This window comes from Lactuca virosa, chromosome 8, assembly GCF_052849685.1.
Source record: "Lactuca virosa cultivar CGN04683 chromosome 8, Lactuca_virosa_CGN04683_v6, whole genome shotgun sequence".
NCBI lineage: Eukaryota > Viridiplantae > Streptophyta > Magnoliopsida > Asterales > Asteraceae > Lactuca > Lactuca virosa.
In genome coordinates this window covers 386,530,614-386,551,959 of record NC_136433.1, presented here as the reverse complement: position 1 = coordinate 386,551,959, position 21,346 = coordinate 386,530,614, and the positions used below count along the sequence as shown (strand labels likewise).

Sequence of the window (21,346 nt, the reverse complement as noted above, 5' to 3'; positions counted from 1 at the left end):
CTATCATTAAAATTGATCATTATAAATTTAGATATGTGAAAATTAATCTCAAAACACATATATAAACAGTTTTTTTTTTAAATTTTTTATTTTATTTTAAATAGCTTAACTTTTTATACTTTTTGAGATTTAAAATAAAAATATCACCCTCATTAAATGTGACTAAATAGCCAGATGAAAAACTGAGCTCTTTTTCCATGTGGTTTAAAGGTTAAACCCGCCAAAACCTTTTTATGACCAAAACGTATATTCGTTAATTTTATTTATTTTATATTACTTCATTATATTGGTTGGAGTATTTCAAAAGAGAAATTAAATAAAAATTACGAAGAGTATATTCATGCATCAATGGTATCTAGTATATAGTCAATGGTATCTAGTATCAAGTCAACAACATAAGTAAAATAAAACGCAAGACATACTTAACATAAACATATTATTACGTGTTTGCATTAAGAAAAATATAAATAAAGCATCCAACGACCAACATTACAATTTTGTCTTTGAATCCAAAGAAAAGAAGAAGCACAAAATTATCTTCAAATTACAAATTTAAGCCCTAAAAAACAAGAACACGTAAATCAACTACGACACGAAAAGGTCAATCTGTTCTGTTCCGTTCTGCTAGTTACAGAACATCGTCATCGAAACTCCAGAGCTCAATAGAACCACCGCCAGCTCCGCCCTCTGGATTCGCCGGGACCTCCACCAGCTCCCCTTCGAGATACGGCATCTCGTAAAATTTCATATATGATTCGTACGCCATGAGTTCCTCAGACAGCTTCTCCACTTCGTTAACTTCCTGTACGACTTCCGCTTTCTTCTCCGTAACCATTTCTTTCGCCATTGCCGGAACAAACCCCTTTTCCCCCGAACCAATGGCTTCGTTTGAGAAACTCACAAAAGAACCATTACGAAGTGAAGCACAGTTGTAAGAATCTCCTTCGTTGGGAAAATTAACCTTAGCTTTTCTTCCACGGATTTTTCGAGCTTCTGCGTCGTAAGCTCTAGCAGCCTCTTCCGCTGTGTTGAAAGTACCCAACCAAACCCTAACACCTTTCCTCGGATCACGAATCTCAGCCGCCCATTTTCCCCATGGACGCTGCCTGATTCCTCGGTACAAATTCTTCCTCTGTCTTTTTCTAGTACTGCTTTCATGCGCATCATCTGTTTGAGAAAAAAATATCCATCAGAAAACAATGAACACTACAAAATATCACTTCCTACACAACAATTACAGATAAACCCTTCAGAAAAAAAATGCATTTTTACATAAAGAAAACATAAGAAAGAAAAAAGGAATGAAAGAGGTTTCCTGAAGATAATGGAGCTCGTTTATGAACAGGAGAGGCTTCTTCTTCAAAGTGGTTAAATTCTGATTGGAAAGGGTTGAGTTTAGGGTAGACGGTGGAGTTGGGCCAGACGTTGGTGGAGTTGAGGCGGCGGGGACGAGGTATGAGATCGGCGATGATAGCACCACCACACATGGTCGCTGTTACAATTTGAGTATTGATTTTGAGGGACGTAGCCAAGTTTTGATTGTATAGAAAGGACAGATGTGAATGGAAGTGGAAGAGGGTGAGACGGGTGTTTATGTAGTAGCAGGGACGTCGGTCGTCGGTGCGTGACACTTCATTAATGAACCTTCCTTGGGGTGTCAATGTGTCATGACTCATGTGCGATGTGCCTATGCAATTTGCGTAGATATATGGGCCACCCGGGTGTTTTTTTTTCTTTGGCCCAACCCAAAAATGTGTAAGGGCTTTTCTAATTTAATTTATTATTGAAGGTTTTTTTTTCTTTGGTCCAACCCAAAAATGTCGACGTGAAGCGCTCGACAATCTAGAACTTATAAGAAAGATGTGTTATCTGGTTGGAAATCTCAACATTTTGTTGATGCATATGGACTACCGTGCGATGCCGAGTGATGTCTTTCTTTCGGCAATAGACAATAAACTATTATGAGGAGAACTCAAGTCTATTATCTGTGCGAAGATACTTTACCACCAATCATGTTTGTTTTTCAACTTGCACTTTCCAATTTATGATGGTAGAAAAAATGTTTTCTTTATGTTTCAAGAAGAAAGACCACATATTCCTACATAAATCATCAATGATAGTGAACATATAGATAGCTCCACTTTTCGAAGCAACTCGAGACGGTCCCCACAAATCTGAATGGACATAGTTAAGTGGTCTTTTCGTTGTATGAATACCACTCATAAATCTCACTCGTTTTCCCTTGTTATATACACAATCTTCACAGAACTCCAAATCAAAAACCTTATGTTTACCAAGTAATCCTCTTCGACTCAATTCAGACATGCCTTGAAAACTCATATGGACGAGTCGAAGGTGCCAGAGACGGGACTAATCTGGATCAGAAAGAGACTTTTAAACAACAACACCACTTTAAATTGTTTCCCATCAAGAAAATAGAGGTTTGAGGTTTTTCTCTTGGCTCTTAGTTTGTTAGAACCATCTTTGAATACCCCGAGAACTTCACCTTTACCAATAAACTCATATCCCTTTTTATCAAAGGAACTAACAAATAACAAGTTTCTTCTAAGTTTAGGAATATATCTAACATCCCCTATTGTTCGGATAACTCCATCAAACATATAGATTCTTACTGAATCATATTTAACGACTGGACATGTAGAACTGTTATCCATCAAAACATAGCCTTGGTTAACCTTCTCAAACGTATAAAACCAACTTATGTTGTGACACAAATGAAAAGTACAATCAGAATTGTGTATCCAATCACAAGTGGAATCCAATTCATCTGAATAAACTGTAAGAAGTTCTCCAATACAATCAACCTCAACAACATCGGGTTCACCCGAAAAAACTAACTTGTTTACCATTTGTTGTTGTTTTCTCTTTATTCTTCAACTTGAAACGTTCATCAATCAAACGTCCCTCCTTATGTAACACCCCGTTTATTTAATAAATAAATAGACGAAATTAATGAATGAATCGTAGCCTAAAATTTATAATTATATAGCAAGGTGTTGGTTTTGGGAAGCCAAATGCCATAAGTTGGATTACTCATGGGTCAAAGTATAAATTCGAGATTTATTTTGTAAAGACTTTAGAAGACAGAGGGATGTTTAGTAAGTATTAGACCTAATATGAAAGGATTTATGAAAAAAAGGGGCTAAAGAGTTACTTATGGACCTCATTTGAAAATAATTGTAGAGGAGAGGCTGCATGGTATTTATGAGGACTTAAGTTGAAGGGTTTTTGGTTGGATGGGGTTAAAAAGGTAAAATTTGGACTTCAATTGTAAAGGATTCAGGAGGCAGGGTTCAAATGGTAAGTTTTGGATCATAGTTGAAAAGAATTATATAGAGAGGGACTGTTTCTGCCATTATGGCAATAAGACTTTATGGCACGGGGTATATAAGCTTAGCACTACCGGTTACCAAAACCCTAACCCTAACTCTCCCAACAGCCGCCACCTTATACCTCCCTCGCCGGCGCCACCATCTCCGGATCCTTCCTACAGCCGTTCGTCAAGCTCCAGCTGCACCACCCTTCCTCCTTGTTTACGATAGAGCAAGACCGCCAGACGTCACCGTTCTAGGCCAATGCCTTGCCGCCGAGTCGAGTCCTTATCGTTGTCGGAGAGAACCACCGGGACGAGTTCTCTATCACCGTTCCTGCCGTGGCCAAGGGCGAGGGCCAACCTCATTTCGTCGTTCAGTCGGACCACTGCCGCTGCTATCGACGTGAGCTGAAGTCGAGGAGTCGACGTCGTGGCAGTAAGAAGTCGGTCGAGCAGCGTTCGTAGCCGCCGTTTTCGTGTTCCGGTGGAGGCGCAACTTCCGTTCCCCCACTGTAGTCGCTCCTTCTTCCTCTTCTGTCCCGTCGTTAGCCACTGTTGCCGCCGTTATGCCCCTCTTGGTGCTGCTGCCGTCGCCACCCACCACTAGGGTGGTTGTGTGTGTGTGTGTGTTTATGATAGTTAGTGTGTGTGTTACTTTTGGTATTTTCATTGTAAATTGTAACAAAAAAAGATGGAATAATGGAAAGAAAGTCAAAACCACCACCGACCGCCGTGTCAGGTGGCGGTGTGCCTTGTTTGGATTGTAACTCGTTTGGAATGTTTGGACAAAGGGACTAAAACCCTAGTGGGCCCAATGAAACCCTAATGGGCCCAGTAAAGCCCCAGTTGACCTACAAGCCCAAACGTGTGACTAACGGGCCTAATGAACCCTAATTGATCAAAAGACCTAGCTATTTGGCCTATTGGGCTAAGATGGGGTTGGAAACCCTAATTAGGGTTTAGAAAACCCTAATATTGAATTTATGGGCTTGGACTTATCGGGACCCACATTTGGGCCATTGGAATGGTAATTGTGTATTAAGCCCAATCACACCATATGATTTATTTAGAAGAGTGATGGACTTAATGGATTAAGTCCTTAATGGGTTTAGTGAGAAAAACTTAACCCTAATTGTCATTTTATGTAAAACCCTAATCTTACTTGGGCCTTAAATTGGGCCTTTCTATTGGGCTTTGGTGATTGGGCTATTAATGGGCCATCCAAGAACAATCAATGTACTAGAATAATTAGATGGGCTTTAGGGTAAGGCCCATATGAGGGTTTGGGCCCAATTTGGAAAATTGGGCCATAGATGGGCCTTAATGATTATATGATATTAGACCATTAGACTGTCAAAGGTTAGACTAGAATAAATGGTTGGCCTTAGAGTGAGACCATGTAACGGTTTGGGCCCAATTTGGAAAATTGGGCCATATGTTGGACTTTGATTCACAGTTTGAACTTTGGGCCTTTGGATTGGGCCTTGAGCTTGAATCAAGCTAAGATGGGGGTAAAGTAGTCTTTTACCCCAAGCATGGACTTATGATTTTTGTGTTGGGATCCAATTATTAATTGGGTGATGTTTGATATTGACAGTTCGAGAATCTGTCAACCAACAGCTGGGATTGTGTCTACGGGACTTCAGCAGTGTGAGGTGAGTTACCTTCCAGTAGAAGTGGGTCTAAGGCCACAATACTGGCCCGCTAGTAGGAGTTGTTTGTTAGATGATTGTCTTTGTGATAATTATCTGGTATGCACTATCTGTATGCTTTATGTGCTAGTATGTTATGTTATTATGTGGTAGTGGTAGGGGTGAAATAGTCCCCGGATACCGGTTGAAAGATACCTAAGGGGTAGTCAGAACCCATGCATGCCTAGCAGTACGTTATGTTATGTTATTATGTGGTAGTGGTAGGGGTGAAATAGTCCCCGGTTACCGGTTGAAAGATACCGAACGGGAGGTCAGCTCTCGGTTACCGATTGAAAGATACCGAAGGGGAGGTCAGCTCCCGGTTACCGGTTGGAAGATACCGAAGGGGTAGGTCGGACACCCAGATATTCCTGAAAATATATTTTATGTATGCTATGCTATGTTATTATGTGATAGTGATAGGGGGTAAAACAGTCCCCGGATATCGGTTGAAAGATACCGAAGGGGGTAGGTCGGGCACCCCGGTATGCCTGACAGTAGGTGATTTGTATGGTATGTGGTATGATGGGGGAATTCACTGACCTTGTGCTTACAGTTTTCAGTTTTGGTTTCAGGTACTTCGTTTTCAAAGGAAAGGAGTCGGTTCGACCGCAGCGCATCACACTGTGTTTTTCTGCACATGAGATCTTTGGGATTACACTCTGATATTATTTTATGATAACATGTTTGACTATTGGCACTTTGGTTTTAACATGAGATGTTATTATGGATGTTTTTATACTTATGGTTTTATAATAACTTATTTAAAAATGAAATTTTTGGCCTTGAATTTTAAGATGTTACAAGTTGGTATCAGAGCCTTGGTTTGAGGGATTCGGACACACTCTCGAGTGTATCTGGACTCAAACTAAGGACTTGGTATGGAAATTTTAAAAAGGAAAATCATTCTAAAGATAATTTTGAAAAGAATTTGAAAAGAGAAAAAGGAACTTTGAAAAAGAACAAGATGTGTGATGCATGCAATCAGCCGAGCTCAAGTAAGTTTTCCAAGATACCCATACATGTTATGTTATGATATGATTATGAGAATTACATGCTATATTAGGGTTGGGGATCTAGGAGGATGCCTTATATGCCTATTGTATGTGCTTGTAGACTTGCATACTAGTACTGACCAGTCAGTGATAAGATAGCCTGTTTAGGTTATGCCTGATTGTATGAGCCTTTGAATTGCATGTACAGATTCCTGATTAGAGGATAGAATGATTTGATTGTAATATGATGGTTAGATTTTCCATTGTCTGAATGCTGCTTGCTTTGTGCTTTTTGGTACTCTTGGTAATGTGAGCTAGCGATTAAGTGAATATGCTAAGTCACATGTGGCACAGGCTGGATAATCTCAGAGTGATAGATTTGACCCTATTGCGCAGCTCTTGTTTGAGTCCAACCGTTCTAGGGATGGGTCTTTTACTCGAAGGATTATCTGATCTCTGTTCCATGTGGCTATATTCATGAGGTAGCTAGTCGACATTATTGGGAATCTTTCAGCAGCTGAGGACTGGGTGGGTACGGGAACCGATGGAAACCTAGGAAATGATTTAGTGGACTTGGTTGCGCTGTTAGCAGGCATTCAGGGTACCGGTTTGAGGAAGTGACTCGGAGGATTCGGGATGATTGCTGAGGAAAGTATGGATAGGTGTGGAAGGTAGTATTGGGCCCGTACTACTGAAAGCACAGGATCCATACTCGAATCAGTGAGAGTCTTAGGGAATCTGAGAAGCTTCGGGGAGAAGTTTGTGACCCAGTTTAGGGACAGAGGATGTTTCAGTTGTTGCAGCTTAGCCATTGGCAAGTGAGCTAGTGAGCGTGACAGGGTGTCAAACCCTGGAGGATATGACTTTTAAGTCCGAGGATGCGAGATCGATTTGGAGCACTTTGAGAAGAGGGGGTCGTGCCAGGTGCGTATAGTAGAGGGTCTCGGGAAGAGACCCATGACTTCTGATCATCGGGTGAAAGGCCAGCAGGGCCGGAGTCAGTGCAGCACGTACGGGAAGTGCACAAGGGAGTTTGTCGCCCCAAGGGTTTAGGCTGCTACAGGGTAGCATGGTTGATCATGTCAGCCGAAGGTGATCAGGATTCCTCCAGATGTTGCGGGTATGACATCTTCTACTGCTACTAGATGTTGGGAATACGTATCGCATTGGAATTATGAGTGAGTTTGGATAAGTCAGATCTCGGGTCGGTTTTCTGCTAGTGTTTGGGTTATCAAGGATCATATATGCCATCCTGCATGCCGAAAAGTCCTTGATGAACCCACAAAGGGACGTATCTTGCGGAGTGGGTTCCACGCATACCATTATCATTCCGGATCTTTTTCAGGATCTATGTGGGAGTATTATTTAGAGGATACTCGGTCAGGGTTAGAGCGATAGTTCTCCAGTGAAGTCAGCATTCAATGGTTCTATCATGGTTCACGTATGGTAGACAATTGTCTATGGATGAACTTCGGAGTTCAACGTACTACCGTTTCTAGGGGAGGAATGGTAGCATGAAGATAATGGAGTCATTTGCGAGTGTTAGACGCATGGGTGTTCGGTCATTGGATGTTCAAGAGAATTGCATTTCTCGCATGGGCTGTGTTCGGTTAGAGTTCAGTGGTGCTGCAAGATTGGAAGTGGGAACGAGGATTCGTCAGCCAGAGTGAAGATTAAGGCCTACAGTTGATAGCATGGGAGATGGACTGAGGTGTCAGACTGGATCAGATTTCAAGAGTACTCATCAAGATTTTCAAGGATGGGCGATCTCAAGGTTTAACCGGTGATTAATCGCTAGCGTTGGTAAGCACAGGTTGTCATCAGTGGGATATTAGAAAGCGAGAAGGATTGGGAATCCTTCAATTCACGCGCGCCGTGAAGACTTAGTCGAATCTAAGTGGGGGAGAGACTTTTTGTAAAGTTCTTCAAATGTGAGTTCTGGTTGCGCGAGGTGCAATCTCTTGGGCACCTTGTCAACTAGAAGGGTATTCTGGTCTATCCGGCCAAGATAGAGGCCGTGATGCAGTGAGAGATTCTGAGGTCTCCAACCGAGATTCAGAGTTTCCTGGGTCTAGCGGGTTATTTGTAACGTCCGTGTTTTTAGTCTAGGCATTAATGTTGATGTAATAGTCTAGGTCAACCTTTGTAACTCATTTTGAATGAATAAAGAGGAATTATGTGAATATTATGTGAATTATGTGTTTATTTACTTAATTATCATGATTAATGAATTAAGAATAAAAATGAGAGTCAGAAATAAATATTAAATAAAGCCGATATCTAAGGATAAACTTGTATTGGTCGAAACAAGGATTCCGGAGATATAAAGAATGCCGAAATCCGAGTTATAACGAAGGAGTTATGACCTGTCGAAGTTTCGCGAAAGAACCGGCTCGACGCTGACTGACGTAAAACGTGAATTTAAAATAGAGCGATATTTACTCTTAGTGATCTAAACGAAAGTTGTAGAATAAGTTAAACCGAGAGCGTGCATAAAAAGAATGTCCAAATCTGACTTTGTATGAGGAAGTTATGATTTTTCTAAGTTTCAGCTTAGCAGTTTGTAGCCCGAAACTCGAATATGAGATCGAGTGATTTTTAGCCGAAACAATTTAAACGAGAATCGAAGATCTCGTTAATAGTAGTGCAACGGTAAAAAGACAGACGAAAACGGACGTCAGATGAAGGAGTTATGAATTTTTAACGGACATTTCTTGTCCCGGCCTGTTAAAAATATAATATTAAAAATAAATTAAAAACTAGCCGACAGAGTCTAAATGAAAGTTGTAGAGAATAGTCTCACCTACGCGTGGATATGAAGAACGTCGAAAACGGAGATCATATGTGAAAGTTACGAATTTTTGAAGTTTGATAAATCGGAGTACGCCCAGCGTACCCGTATACATGGATCGAAATGGGCCACGTCGACCTTACCCATCACTCGAGTGCCTCGGGTCCGAGACCACGACGTCTCCGATCTGATCCGAAGAGTACGCCCTGCGTACTAGGAGTACGACCAGCGTACATGTCGACGAGGCATTACGCCCCGCGTACGAGGGACTTACGCCCAACGTAATGCGAGGGTTCAGCCCCTATAAAAGGCAAGCGAGGCCTCCGGGTTTTGTTGCTCAAAACTCTTATCTCCCCCCCCCCCCCTTATTCTTCTTATTTATTGGCAATTTATACCCTCGAAGCCCCGATATCAATCCCGACACCCAAAGCAAGTCCCGACGCTCCGAAGTTCCCGAGAAAATTATATTTTCAAGCCGAAACTCTGCCTGCGAGAAGCCCGGTTTTTGGGAAAACATTCCGGTTTTATCGGAAACGATTATTTTAAGAGACGGGGTGTTGTCCGATCATTGTCTTATGAAGTGAGTGTATATTCGTTTTCTTCTAACACATAGATATGAAGTATTCTTTATAAAATACGTGCTATGTGTTTATATATTATTTGTTTATTTGAACTAGTTGTTGAATGGATGTTTTGTACAGGTTTTAAGCTGTTTATAAATGTATATATTTTATCTACTAATATGTTGGGTAGAACATGGGTAGACAGTTGGTGTGTGATGAAATAAAATGATGAGAAGCCTCGTTGTTGTTGTTGATCTAGTCATCTAGCGGAGTATGAATGACGACCACATACTCTTTCTAGAACAGTCCAGTGGAACGCTAGCAGGCTCATAACCTGTAGGTGTTTGTGAACGATGTGTTCACCGGTGTACTCTATCCCCCTCATGGTTGCCTTTAGGACATTTATTGTGTAGGAAACCCCTTCGTAGTAATGTTCGTCCCGATGAAAATCCTTAGACTAGGTCCCTTGTGATAGTTGTTTTAGGGACATAAAGTGAGGATAACGGGAATGGGTAATCGGGTTATTGTTGGTTGATGAACTAAATATAATTATTTATTGTGGGTTGAAAACCCTATATGCTCACCAGGCTCCCAAGCCTGACCCACTCAGTTTTTCTTTGTATGACAGGTAGTGACACGAGAGCATAAGTTGGATGACATTGTCAAGATATTTTTGGATTATAGACCAGTATTTATATGTAACTGTTGTAAGGTCTATTTTGTATTTTTTATGCTTTTGGTCTGTATCGGAACATGACATCCTGAGATTTTGTTATATAATGAAAATACATTTCTTTATGAAATGCTTTGATAAATTCTTATCATATTTTGTTTTGGGAACAAATTCCGCAACTCTTTTAATCAAAGGATTACTCTGATTTTATTTAAAAGCATAAATTAAATCGGTCTTTTCTGGCCCTTGAAATCGGGGATTGACATTTGGTATCAGAGCATTATGTGCCAACCCGAATTTTTTTTGCTTTTAAAGCTCAGTCAGTCAACTCAACAAAGTGTCAGACTCATTGGTAATGAGTTCTAGCCTGGTTAAAGGTCATTCTAAGGAGTTTAAGCCTAGTACACTTAAGGAATGAGTGTTAGAATGTACCTGCTAGAGACACTGTACAACAAATCAAGCCTTAACCTCATCATAAGGAGTTCACGGCCACAATGCCAATGAGTTTACGGCCGTAAACTCATGTGGCCGTAAACTCAAGACCATATATGTGGTCCTTGATCATTTCCAGCTATTTCTCACATTCCAACCTCAAGAACACTCCATTTCTCTCTCAACTATCATCCCGATCTTCACTCGAGATCTTCAAAAACATAAGTGTTCTTTCCTTGGTTTGTTGTTACACTTCATCTCCTAGTTACACTCTTTGATTTCATCCATGGAAATCAACTTTTCTTAGATCTTCAAGTTTCACCAAGAACACCAAGAACACACACTAGTGTTCTTGGCCAAAATTGACCATTTCAAGCCTCTACATCGTAAGTACTCTTCCCTACACTTGATATCTAGTTAAGACTCATGCTTAGAGCCTTGAAAACATCAAGAATGCAAGACCAAAAGGATTTTACGGCCATGCAATCTCCATTGGCCGTAAACCCCTATAAAGGTGTCATTTTGGCTCTAAACTCTTCCTAAGGCTTAGATTCGAGGCTAGAACACCCCCTTGTGCTTTGTAAGACCTTGAATCATCACCAAACTCATCATTTATAGAGTTTACGGCCCAAGAGTAAACACCCTTGGCCGTAAACTCCATTTATGGTCAAGTTTTGGACCTTAAACACATCTAGGCCTTTGCTAACCTTTTGGACATTTAAGCCTTGGAAACCCCTTACCTTTAAGACCCTAAATGTGACAATTTAGAGAGTTTACGGCCAGGAGTAAACTCCCTTGGCCGTAAACACCTCAACACCCTCCATTGAGGTGGTCTTTCTCATCCTTGTGTAGAGCAAAAGTCCCTCAAGCTTCCCTAGCCTTCAAACACCCTCATATGCATTTTTTACCATGATTTTACGGCCGTAAACTCCCTTGGCCGTAAACATATGGCCGTAAATACCAAACCATGGCCTTAAACACTCTTTAGATGAATCACATGTGATTCCAACACTTGGTCAAAGTGTTTCCTAGTCCCGTGAGGTGTTTCCTTGCATTTGGTTGCTTCTAAGCACTATATTCATGCCAATATATGTCATTATATGTCATTTATGACTTGTTGTGTCTCAGGACTTCATTCGTGGAACTTCTCATCCTTACACGTGTATCCGTTGAATCACCCACATCAGGTGAGTTCATACCCCGTAATGAATCTTTTAACTGTTTTAAATGTTTTAAGGGGGGGATACAAGTTGAACACAATGTTAATTGTGTAATTGTTTGTTATAAACATTTTAAAAAGGATTACTTATGTCATTTATAAGTTGTCAAAACATCTCAAAGACTCTTTTCAAGATATGTTACTTTATAGTTTAACAAAACTCCGTTTTAAAGTACCAGCATAACTTAGTAGTAAAATGAGTCTTCTCAACAACAGTTCGAGTACATTACTAGTAGACTATAATAGGTATAGTTTAGAGATTCAGTTCATACTAGATACAATACACGATAATATAAAGGGAACACACAATAAAGAGAAACATGGAGGAACATACTATAACAAGTACAGAGAGGAACATACTATAACAAGTACAGAGGGGAACATACTATACTAAGTACCGGGAAAAACACGTTAATATATCTTTCCGGATTTGCATTGACACTGGTACGATTTCACGTAGTAGGACTAGCGGGCACGAGGTGATAAACTCAATAATATATGTTTTCGGCTTTGCATTGACACTGGTACGATTTCACGTACTAGGACTAGCGGGCACGAGGTGATAAAGTTAATAATATATCTTTCCGGTTTGCGTTAACTTTAGTACGATTACACGTATCTGGGTTAGCAGACACGAGGTGATAAAATGTAATAAAATATCTTTCCAGTTACATACGAGTTCACATTTAAACCTTTAATTAACCGACTAAGGATTAAAGGCAAAAGAGGCTCCCCGAGGTGTATTGTACATTTAATACTACCTGGAGTCTGTATTTTATTACTTTATAGCCAGCAGTGTCACTGCTGAGGTAAAAACATTATTTTCCCTATTACATTTACTTTGTGATCTTCTCACATATTCATTAATGTATAAACTATATTTAGTAATGATAGTCTCACTCGGGAAAATACATACTCATACAAGAAACAAACATACATAACATTTGATGCATTGGTAGAAGGCTACGTTTAGTAGAAAGAACCATAATGCTAACCTTATGATTCCTTAATGTATACATCAAAGGATACATATATATCAATAGAATCCGACAGGTAATAGGATGTGTGCTCTCCGTCTCATTTCCTGTTCCTTGTTTGGTTGTGGGCTTGGGACAGATTCACCCAGTCTATTATCTATTCGATTCTAGATATATAGGTTCAGTATACATTAAGTCATCATAGGGGTACCAGGTATGGGTCAAGTCATAGGACACAAAGTCAATGCACGGTTTTCTAGTACAGAACATGCTTTCCAAATCAGAACTTTTGGGTATACAAAATGTCACACCCCCGGCCGAGGCGGCGGAACACGCCGGGCTGTGTGACTAAGTTTATGGATCACAGACAAATTGAATATACAACACAAGTACAACAATAAACCAAATAGCATTCATGTTCGATCTTGATATTTGAATACAAGGTTTTACAAATAATAATAATACATGAATTGCCTTAACAGGTAGGCATATGATACAACAACAAATAAACTTGGTCACCTGTAATCCAATCTGTCTTGAATGTCTGTTTAGTGTTTTCCTGAGAATACATGTAGTTTTAAAAGTCAACACAAAGGTTGGTGAGTGTCACAGGTTTTCTGCTAACGCAGTAATACTTTTAATAAGTCTAAAAAGTATTATCTTTGTATGTATAACGATCGTTAAAAACAGTATTTGCAAAGAGTCTTTAAAAGCCAAGAATGTATTTTGATATGAGTAAATTCATGCTTTTAACATTAACTTGTAATAACTCATTGAAAGTCAAAATGAATGCTTTGTATAAGTAACTTCCATTCTTAAAACTGCGTTTATAATGAATCTTTGAAAGCCAAAATGTTATGTTCCATAAGTAATTTCCATACATAAAATGTACTTGTAATGACTTCTTAAAAGTCAAAATGAATGCTTTGTATAAGTAATTTCCATACTTAAAAAATATACTTGAAGGCAACCAAACCTATGGTTGTAGTAAGAGAGAGAGAAATTCGTATTAATGTTTTTAGTGAGTTCTATAATCGAGCTATGGACGAAAAGTACCCCTCCCTACGACGCTTCATTGGACGTCGTAGTAACGATCGTAGACACATATCACCTGCTACGATTGATCAGTCGATGGTTGTAGCTAGCAACCGCAGGTGGGGTTGTCGACCCCATATAGATCTATACATATGTACCTCGCTCCGAAGATTAACGATTATAGCAGTGTGGGGCAGGCTAAGTAATTAAACTCAGCTAATGAATAGTAGCGTTTCACTCAAAAACCATTAACGAAAAGTTGTGAATAACTCTCAGCCCTAACTTAATTAAATTAAGTGTCAGGCATAATGAATTTCGTAGTATAGTATTCGTAAAAGCCGAGTATGATTGTCGTATTTATAAATGTATAAATTACTCGCTTTTATAGAGAAATGTAGTTCAATATAATGGTCTTTTATAAGTGTGTAAAGCCTCATGCATAAAAGTATTCATGTATAAAAGTCTTTGAAACTTTTAAATACTTTAAACTTGTATATGTCTGTAAAGCTTTATGCATAAAAGTATTCATGTATAGAAGTCTTAAAACTTTGGAATACTTTAAATTTGTAGTATGCATATCATATAAGACTAAAAATGAATGTTTCAAATTAATGAACAGATGTACATGTATAAACCTTATTCATATAAACATATAAATATACATGTATAGTAATATCTTGAACCATTGAAATACTACACAATTTCATAACGTACTTGTTATAATATAAAAATCATAAAACTTTGTATCATGTAGTATTTGTTGCATGAAATGGTTATTTCACAATAAAATAACCATAATACGTATATGAGAATTTATACTAGTTTATTCGTAACAATATAGTAAATTGTTAAATAATAATATTTTTATAAACTAGGTTTTTCGCATAAAAAGGTAATATATCTGTATAAACAAAATATATAGGCACATGTATTCCCCCCCCCCCCCCCCGAAATAATATTGAAAAGGGGTCGTAAGCACTCACCCTTGAAGTGTGAGTTTGATTCGTACGGTATTCAGATTCCTTTGGGAAACTTGTCGTGAGATTTGTTACGTGACATTCCTCGTTCGTAAGACGAATCACTGAGTATATTTGTATTTTCTAATAAAACAAATAGTAATTTGGTATTAATTATTAAGTATATGGTGGTCTTTCTTTAAATAAATAAACTCTAGGGTTTGATTTTGCCAAAATCATACTTCAGGGACTAATCTTGTAATCTGTTTACAAGACAGGGACTGAAAGTGTACATTCTCAGCCTAAATTATAGTTTCGGACCCATCTTTTTAAGATTTCTGAAGGGAGGGGTTGTTCTTTAATATTTTAAAGATAGTTTGACTTAAATGGTGAGTTATTTCGCAGGAGGGGCCAAAGTCGCACAAGTTCAAAAGTTGAGGGTTATATTTAATTAAAACGAATGGAAGTTTGATTTGTTTTAACCTTTGACTGGGTTAAAATTGAATGTGCGTTTATCACTTGAAACCTTGGATGCAGATCGTCATTCATGGGTCTTGCATCCGAAGGGAGAAACGAGCGACGGCAGGAGAATACACATCTTCGGTGTTGGCTCGAAACAGGAGGGAGAATTGAACACAAGGCTCGATTGGGAAAGATATCAGTCGACCCTTCATTGATCGGCAAAAAAGGAGAACGGATCGAAGAGAAATCGAAGCTTTCACGATGGGAAAACTCAGAGACCAAACGAAATCAAAGGTAAAATCGATTAGGTTTCGATCCTTGTCTGATCGGGAGAAACACGAACGAAGGTTTTTGAAGAAGCGCTATTTTCGATCGAGGAGGGATGAAGAACGAACAGTAGCAGCGATCGGAAGGCTTGATGGTTTTCGATCCTCCATGATAAAGAAAGGGGAAGGGTAATCTCCGTCTGATCGGGAATGGGTGTGTTTCGAAGGCAGATGGACGGCGATTTGGAGGGTGTTTGCTGCTGTGGAGTCGTAGGGGAACACATGGAACTTGAGGGAGGTTCGTTGCCCTCTTGATCGCCGACAAACCTTGCCTCCGGTGGAGGTTCTTCGACTGGAACTCAAGAGGAAAGAGGGACGACGAGGTCGCCGGTCTCGGTGGTGGTTCATCTGTGAGCCAAGGAAAAGGAAAGTGGAAGAAGATGGGGAGTGACATTGGTGTTGGTGGTGACTGTTTGCTCTACAATCACAGGTGGAGGATTTCTTTCTTTCTTTTTATGTGATGACAGAAATGGATGGAGAAGAACAACAAAATCCTTTTTCTTGTATGTGTTTGGGTTTGGTTTTTGGTAGGGAAGTGAAGGACAAGAAGAACAACACCAAAACCTTAAGGTGTTTTGGGTGTTACTGTGAAATCCGTGGGAAAGAAGAAAGATCGAAAGAGGGTTGTTGCCCTGTAAGTCCCTGGCAGCAACTGAAGGACACAGAAGAAAGAGACCTTGGCGTATGATTTTGTATAAGTTGAAACTTAGAAGCAATTTGTACAATAGTTGAGTAAGTGTGCAAAAGAGTTGAGTAGTTTGCAAGTTTATCTTTATTTGGCAGGATATTTAAGAGTAGAGTATAAGTTTCATTTTAATATTTTGTATAATGAATTGTTTGATCACGTAATGTGTGTGTAATTTGTAATTTGTAATTAATAAATTTTCATATGTATTCTGTGTATGAATGCATGTATTATTAAAAAAAATACATGATTGAATCTTTGGATGAAACTATATAAATTATGGTACCAATTGGTTCATGTCATGTATCTTATGCTATAGTTAATTTAATGTATGTAGTATAAAATTTATAATAATCTATCTATAGCCGACCATATTTTGTTAGTTATCCTGACCACATTTTGTTAATTATGCTTCGACATAAATGGTTATATCCGTAGATGAAAATATAATGTTATCTAAATTATTAAAAATCACGTTTGATGGATTGGCAACAATTAAAATCAGGTTTAAATCAATAGTTTAAAGTTTCGTGATTAATAAATCTTAAAACGTTTGATTTCTCAACTTTTATAAATACTTTTATTAAAAATATTTCAAATATGAAATTAAATATTAGGCAATAGCCTGAATTCAAGAATGCTTTCAGAATTTCTATCCGAGGTGCGCAAGTCCTTTAATGATTAGAAACGGTTTTTGATAGTTTTTAAGAAAATCATTATTTTACTGGTTTTCGATTCTTAAAACGGTCGTATCCTTCGCATACGAACTCGATTTTGGACGTTCTTTATATTTTCGGAAACAGGGAAACGAGTTCTACGAGACTAGAGTGTTTGTTTTTCTCACAACGGCTTAATATGATATTTCAGTTTTTCAGGCGCACTCCTAAGGTTGTCGTTTGAGTTGTTTGATTTATTTGCCAAATTAAACATTTGGAAGTAAGATACCATCTGGTATCTTATAATAGTTGGAATAACTCATTTATTTTATATTAGATGCACTAAAACTCAATGAGTCAATTTATCAACAAACTTACTGTGAACTTGACCGTTCACAATCTTTGACCTAAATTTTGGGATGTCACACAAAACTAGAAACTTACCAGTTAAGGGTTTAATCCATTTTATTAAACCAGTACAACTTAAAGGACCTTAGGTGATTAACTCTATAATACTTTAGTTTATACACCATGGTTATATATCATTAATACCTAATAGGTTGTTGGATGTGTGCTTTCCGCCTTACTTCCTGTTCCTTGTTTGGTTGTGGACTTAGGGCAGATTCACCCAATTAACTATCTAATCGATATTAGATTATATATAGCCAGTATAAACTAAGTGATTATAGAAGTAATCACTGTGGTCACCATTTTACTATACGAAATAAGGGTTTTTTTAAAGAATCTTTTCATCAAATACAAAGGAACTATTACAGTTAACTCCGTGAGTACCAAGGGAATACACCAGGGTTATATACAATAAAGATCTAACAACCAATGGGATGTGTGTCATCTGCCTCATTCCCTGTTCCTTGTATGGTTGTGGGCTTAGGGCAGATACACACAATCGATTGTTTGTTTACTCTGAGTTTTATGTCACTTGTATCCATTTAGTACACATAGAAAGGATTGTAGAGTCATTTTTACTCATCTTTCACCAAGGCAGGAAATATAGGATTTCCTGGAGGAACAGACGAACTTTTCTAAACAAAACTTACAACTTACTACATCTTACTAAGCTTTCTACAACTACTTACATCACTAAAATCTTATGAACTCACCAGCTTAATTGCTGATAAACTCTTTCAAATAACTTGTATTCTCAGGAGCCTAGTAGACAGGTACTCGTGCGGGGATTCAGAAGATGGATCATAATAGCTTCAAAGTCTTGCTTTGTTATTTGCTTATATATTCTATGTTTTTGTGAACACACACATTGTAAACACTTTCTTTCTAATGAAATGGTTGTTCATTACTTTGCTTACTATGATGCATGTCTTGTGATACTAAACATGACGTCCTCCAGCCCCAGAACGTTTCCGCCGTTCCGGTTTTGGGGTGTGACACATTAGTTTAAGCGAACTAGGAATTTGTAGGATTTCTAGACTTAAACTTAGAATGCTAAGTAAAGATTGTGAGATGAGTGTCTGTTGTATTTTAGACACGAGCACTCGTATATTTAGGAAAACTGTCTAAAATGCTTTTATGTGCTAAATGTTATATGTTTTCCATATATGATATTATTTGTTCGGATCTATGGTCTGTTGCCGACCGGATCTGGAAACCTTATGTGTTTAGGATTCTAAGCGTATAGCTACGGTATTAGAACTAGCATGTAAACGTTTCGGAGTGATGAGGATGATTTAAATATCTATTGTGAATGAGGATCTAAATTCACCTTATTCGGTGTATAGATCAAGAATGGCAAGAACAAGAAGCGGAGTTGGAAACGCGAACGAAAACAGGAATCAACAGCCTCAACCACCAGTGATTGAGCAAGCACCTGTTGTAGCTGCTGCACCAGAGCAAATCACCATGGCTGGAGTACAAGCCATGATTCGGGCTATGTTATCCGAACAAAGGGAAGAAATGCGGCAAATGTTGCATGAAAATAGGGACGAACCTATCATGCCCATTGAGCAACCCGAGCTGATTCCCGAGCAATCGTAGGAAGGAAACAATAGTCGCCCTGTGAGTCAAGTTGGGACTCAAGGAGATCGAAGGAATGACCTGGAGAGAGGAAACAACAAGGATGGGCGAATGTATAAGAATTTCTTGGATGCGAAACCACCGAGTCTCTTAGGAAACCCAAAGCCTGTTGAGATTATGGACTGGATCTCCGAAATGGAGATTGTGTTTGAAAGTTACGACTGTAGCAACAAACAGAAGACTGTCTTTGTAGTTAGACAACTGAAGACCGGAGTCTTGAGCTGGTGGAAGTTGTTGGCAGATACTATGCCGCGAGGAGAAGCCCTGAAGATGTCATGAGAAGAGTTCTTGGAATAACTAAGGATGCAGTACTGTTCAAAGATAGATCTGAACAATGAGTTCCAAAACTTGAAGAATCGGAGAATGAGCATTGACGACTATGCTACTGCATTCACTGAGAAAATGAAGTTATTTCCGTACCTAGTGCCAACTGAACTCTCCAAGATTGAGAGGTTCGCAAATGGACTGCCAGCCAACTTTGGCCCGACAGTCAAGATGGCAACCACTCTGAAAATAGCTGTAAGGGCAGGTAAGAATATGGAGGCCCAGCAGAAGGAAAAGGGTCTGGAGAGAATAGATGTGGGTGAGAAAAGGAAGTCCAACGGACCTTCGAGGTCCAACAACAAAAAGGGAAAATTCTCGAAGTCTAGTTCGAAAGGAGGAGGAGGCGAAGCGAAGTGGTACAACAAGTGTAAGAAGAAGCATCACGGGAAATGTGATGGATAAGTGGTTACATGTTTTAAATGTGGAAAACCAGGGCACTATGCCAATGAGTGCACCCTCATCAAGAAAGTTTGTTATGGGTGTGGTGAGGAGGGGCACATCTCGAGGGATTGTCCGAAAAAGAAGGAGGCAGCAAAACCCAACATTCCACCAAAGCCGAAGGTGAGAGCCTTCCAGATGACACTGGAAGCTGCCAAAGAAGAAGTTGATGTCGCTTCAGGTACCTTTCTCGTAAAAGAATTGCCTGCCCAAATTTTATTTGATTCTGAAGCCAACTACTCCTTTATTTCGCATGAATTTGGTAGAAAGCTAGCTTTGCCTGTTGATAGACTAGATAATGGTTTATTAGTCGAAGTTGCTAGTGGCAAGTTTATACCTGTTAGCCATCGTATGAAAAACGTCTTAATTGATTTGAATGGGAATAAATTACACGAGGAATTATTGCCTATTGAGCTAAATGGTTTCGACATCGTGCTGGGAATGGATTGGCCTAGCACCAATGATGCCGAAATATTGTGCAGAAAGAAGATAGTAAAGGTAAAACCGCCAGGGAAAGAGTCATTTATGGTGTATGGGGACAAACGCAGAGTGAACTCTGGAATCATTTCCCTAATGAAAGCCAGAAAGTGTTTGGTCAAGGGATGTACATCGTATTTGGCATTCGTGATTGATGTAAAGAAGGAGAAAAAGGAGATGCAGAACATTCCTGTCGTGTGTGATTATCCGGAAGTATTTCCCAAAGATCTTCCTGGATTACCGCCTGATAGACAAGTGGAATTCATAATAGACTTGTTACCAGGAACGACGCCAATAGCAAAAGCACCGTATCGATTAGCACCGATGGAGATGAAGGAGGTTATGACGCAACTTCAGGAGTTGTTGGACAACGATTTCATTAGACCTAGTTCATCACCCTGGGGAGCTCCGGTGTTATTCGTAAAGAAGAAGGACGGGAGTATGAGGATGTGCATTGATTACAGAGAGCTGAATAAGGCAACGATAAAGAATAGATATCCACTGCCAAGGATTGATGACCTATTCGATCAGCTGCAAGGCTCAAGTTATTTTTCAAAGATCGAGCTAAGGTCAGGATATCATCAGCTGAAAGTAAGAGAGCAGGATATCGAGAACACTGCATTCAGAACACGATATGGACACTACGAGTTCTTGGTTATGTCGTTTGGACTGACCAATGCTCCCGCGGAATTCATGGATTTAATGAACAGGGTTTGTAATCCGTTCCTCGATAAATTTGTGATAGTGTTCATAGATGACATTCTGATTTACTCAAAAAGCCAAGAGGAACATGGCAGAGACTTTCGGGAAGTGTTAGAAGTATTGAAGAAGGAGAAGGTGTATGCCAAGTTCTCCAAATGTGATTTTTGGATTCGAGAAGTCCAATTCTTGGGTCACGTGGTCAACCAAGAAGGGATAATGGTTGATCCAGCAAAGATTGAAGCTGTGATGAAGTGGGAACAACCAAAAAGTCCCACGGAGATCCGAAGCTTTTTGGGATTAGCTGGATATTACCGAAGGTTTATCCAAGGCTTTTCTTCGATCGCTACTCCATTAACAACTTTGACCCACAAAGGAGCTACTTATGCTTGGAGTGATAAGCACAAAGAAGCATTCGATTTGCTAAAGAAGAAGCTATGTGAAGCACCGATTCTTTCTCTACCCGATGGAGTTGAAGACTTCGCTGTCTATAGTGATGTGTCTGGTGTTGGGTTGGGTTGTGTTTTGACCCAAAGGGAAAAGGTTATAGCATATGCGTCTCGA

The 21,346-nt window shown here is 39.3% G+C and overlaps 1 protein-coding gene across 1 annotated transcript; it reads right to left on the bottom strand.

Moving 5' to 3' along the window:
• Positions 1–432: 432 nt before the first annotated feature.
• LOC145134425 (ethylene-responsive transcription factor ERF071-like) lies at positions 433–1,661 on the bottom strand. The gene is made up of 2 exons (XM_079069277.1): positions 1,309–1,661; positions 433–1,160 (listed from the first exon to the last, which is right to left on the bottom strand). Exons 1-2 carry the CDS (start codon positions 1,485–1,487, stop codon positions 629–631), a joined length of 711 nt encoding a protein of 236 aa, XP_078925403.1. The 5' UTR covers positions 1,488–1,661; the 3' UTR covers positions 433–628.
• Between the last annotated feature and the right edge of the window lie 19,685 nt (positions 1,662–21,346).

Bases quoted from the DNA above. Each gene is read 5' to 3' on its own strand.
- LOC145134425 (XM_079069277.1), bottom strand. From the start codon at position 1,487: ATGTGTGGTGGTGCTATCATCGCCGATCTCATACCTCGTCCCCGCCGC. The intron at 1,161-1,308 runs CTTTCATTCCTT...AACAGATGATGC, and splicing joins CCATTATCTTCAGGAAACCT to GCATGAAAGCAGTACTAGAA.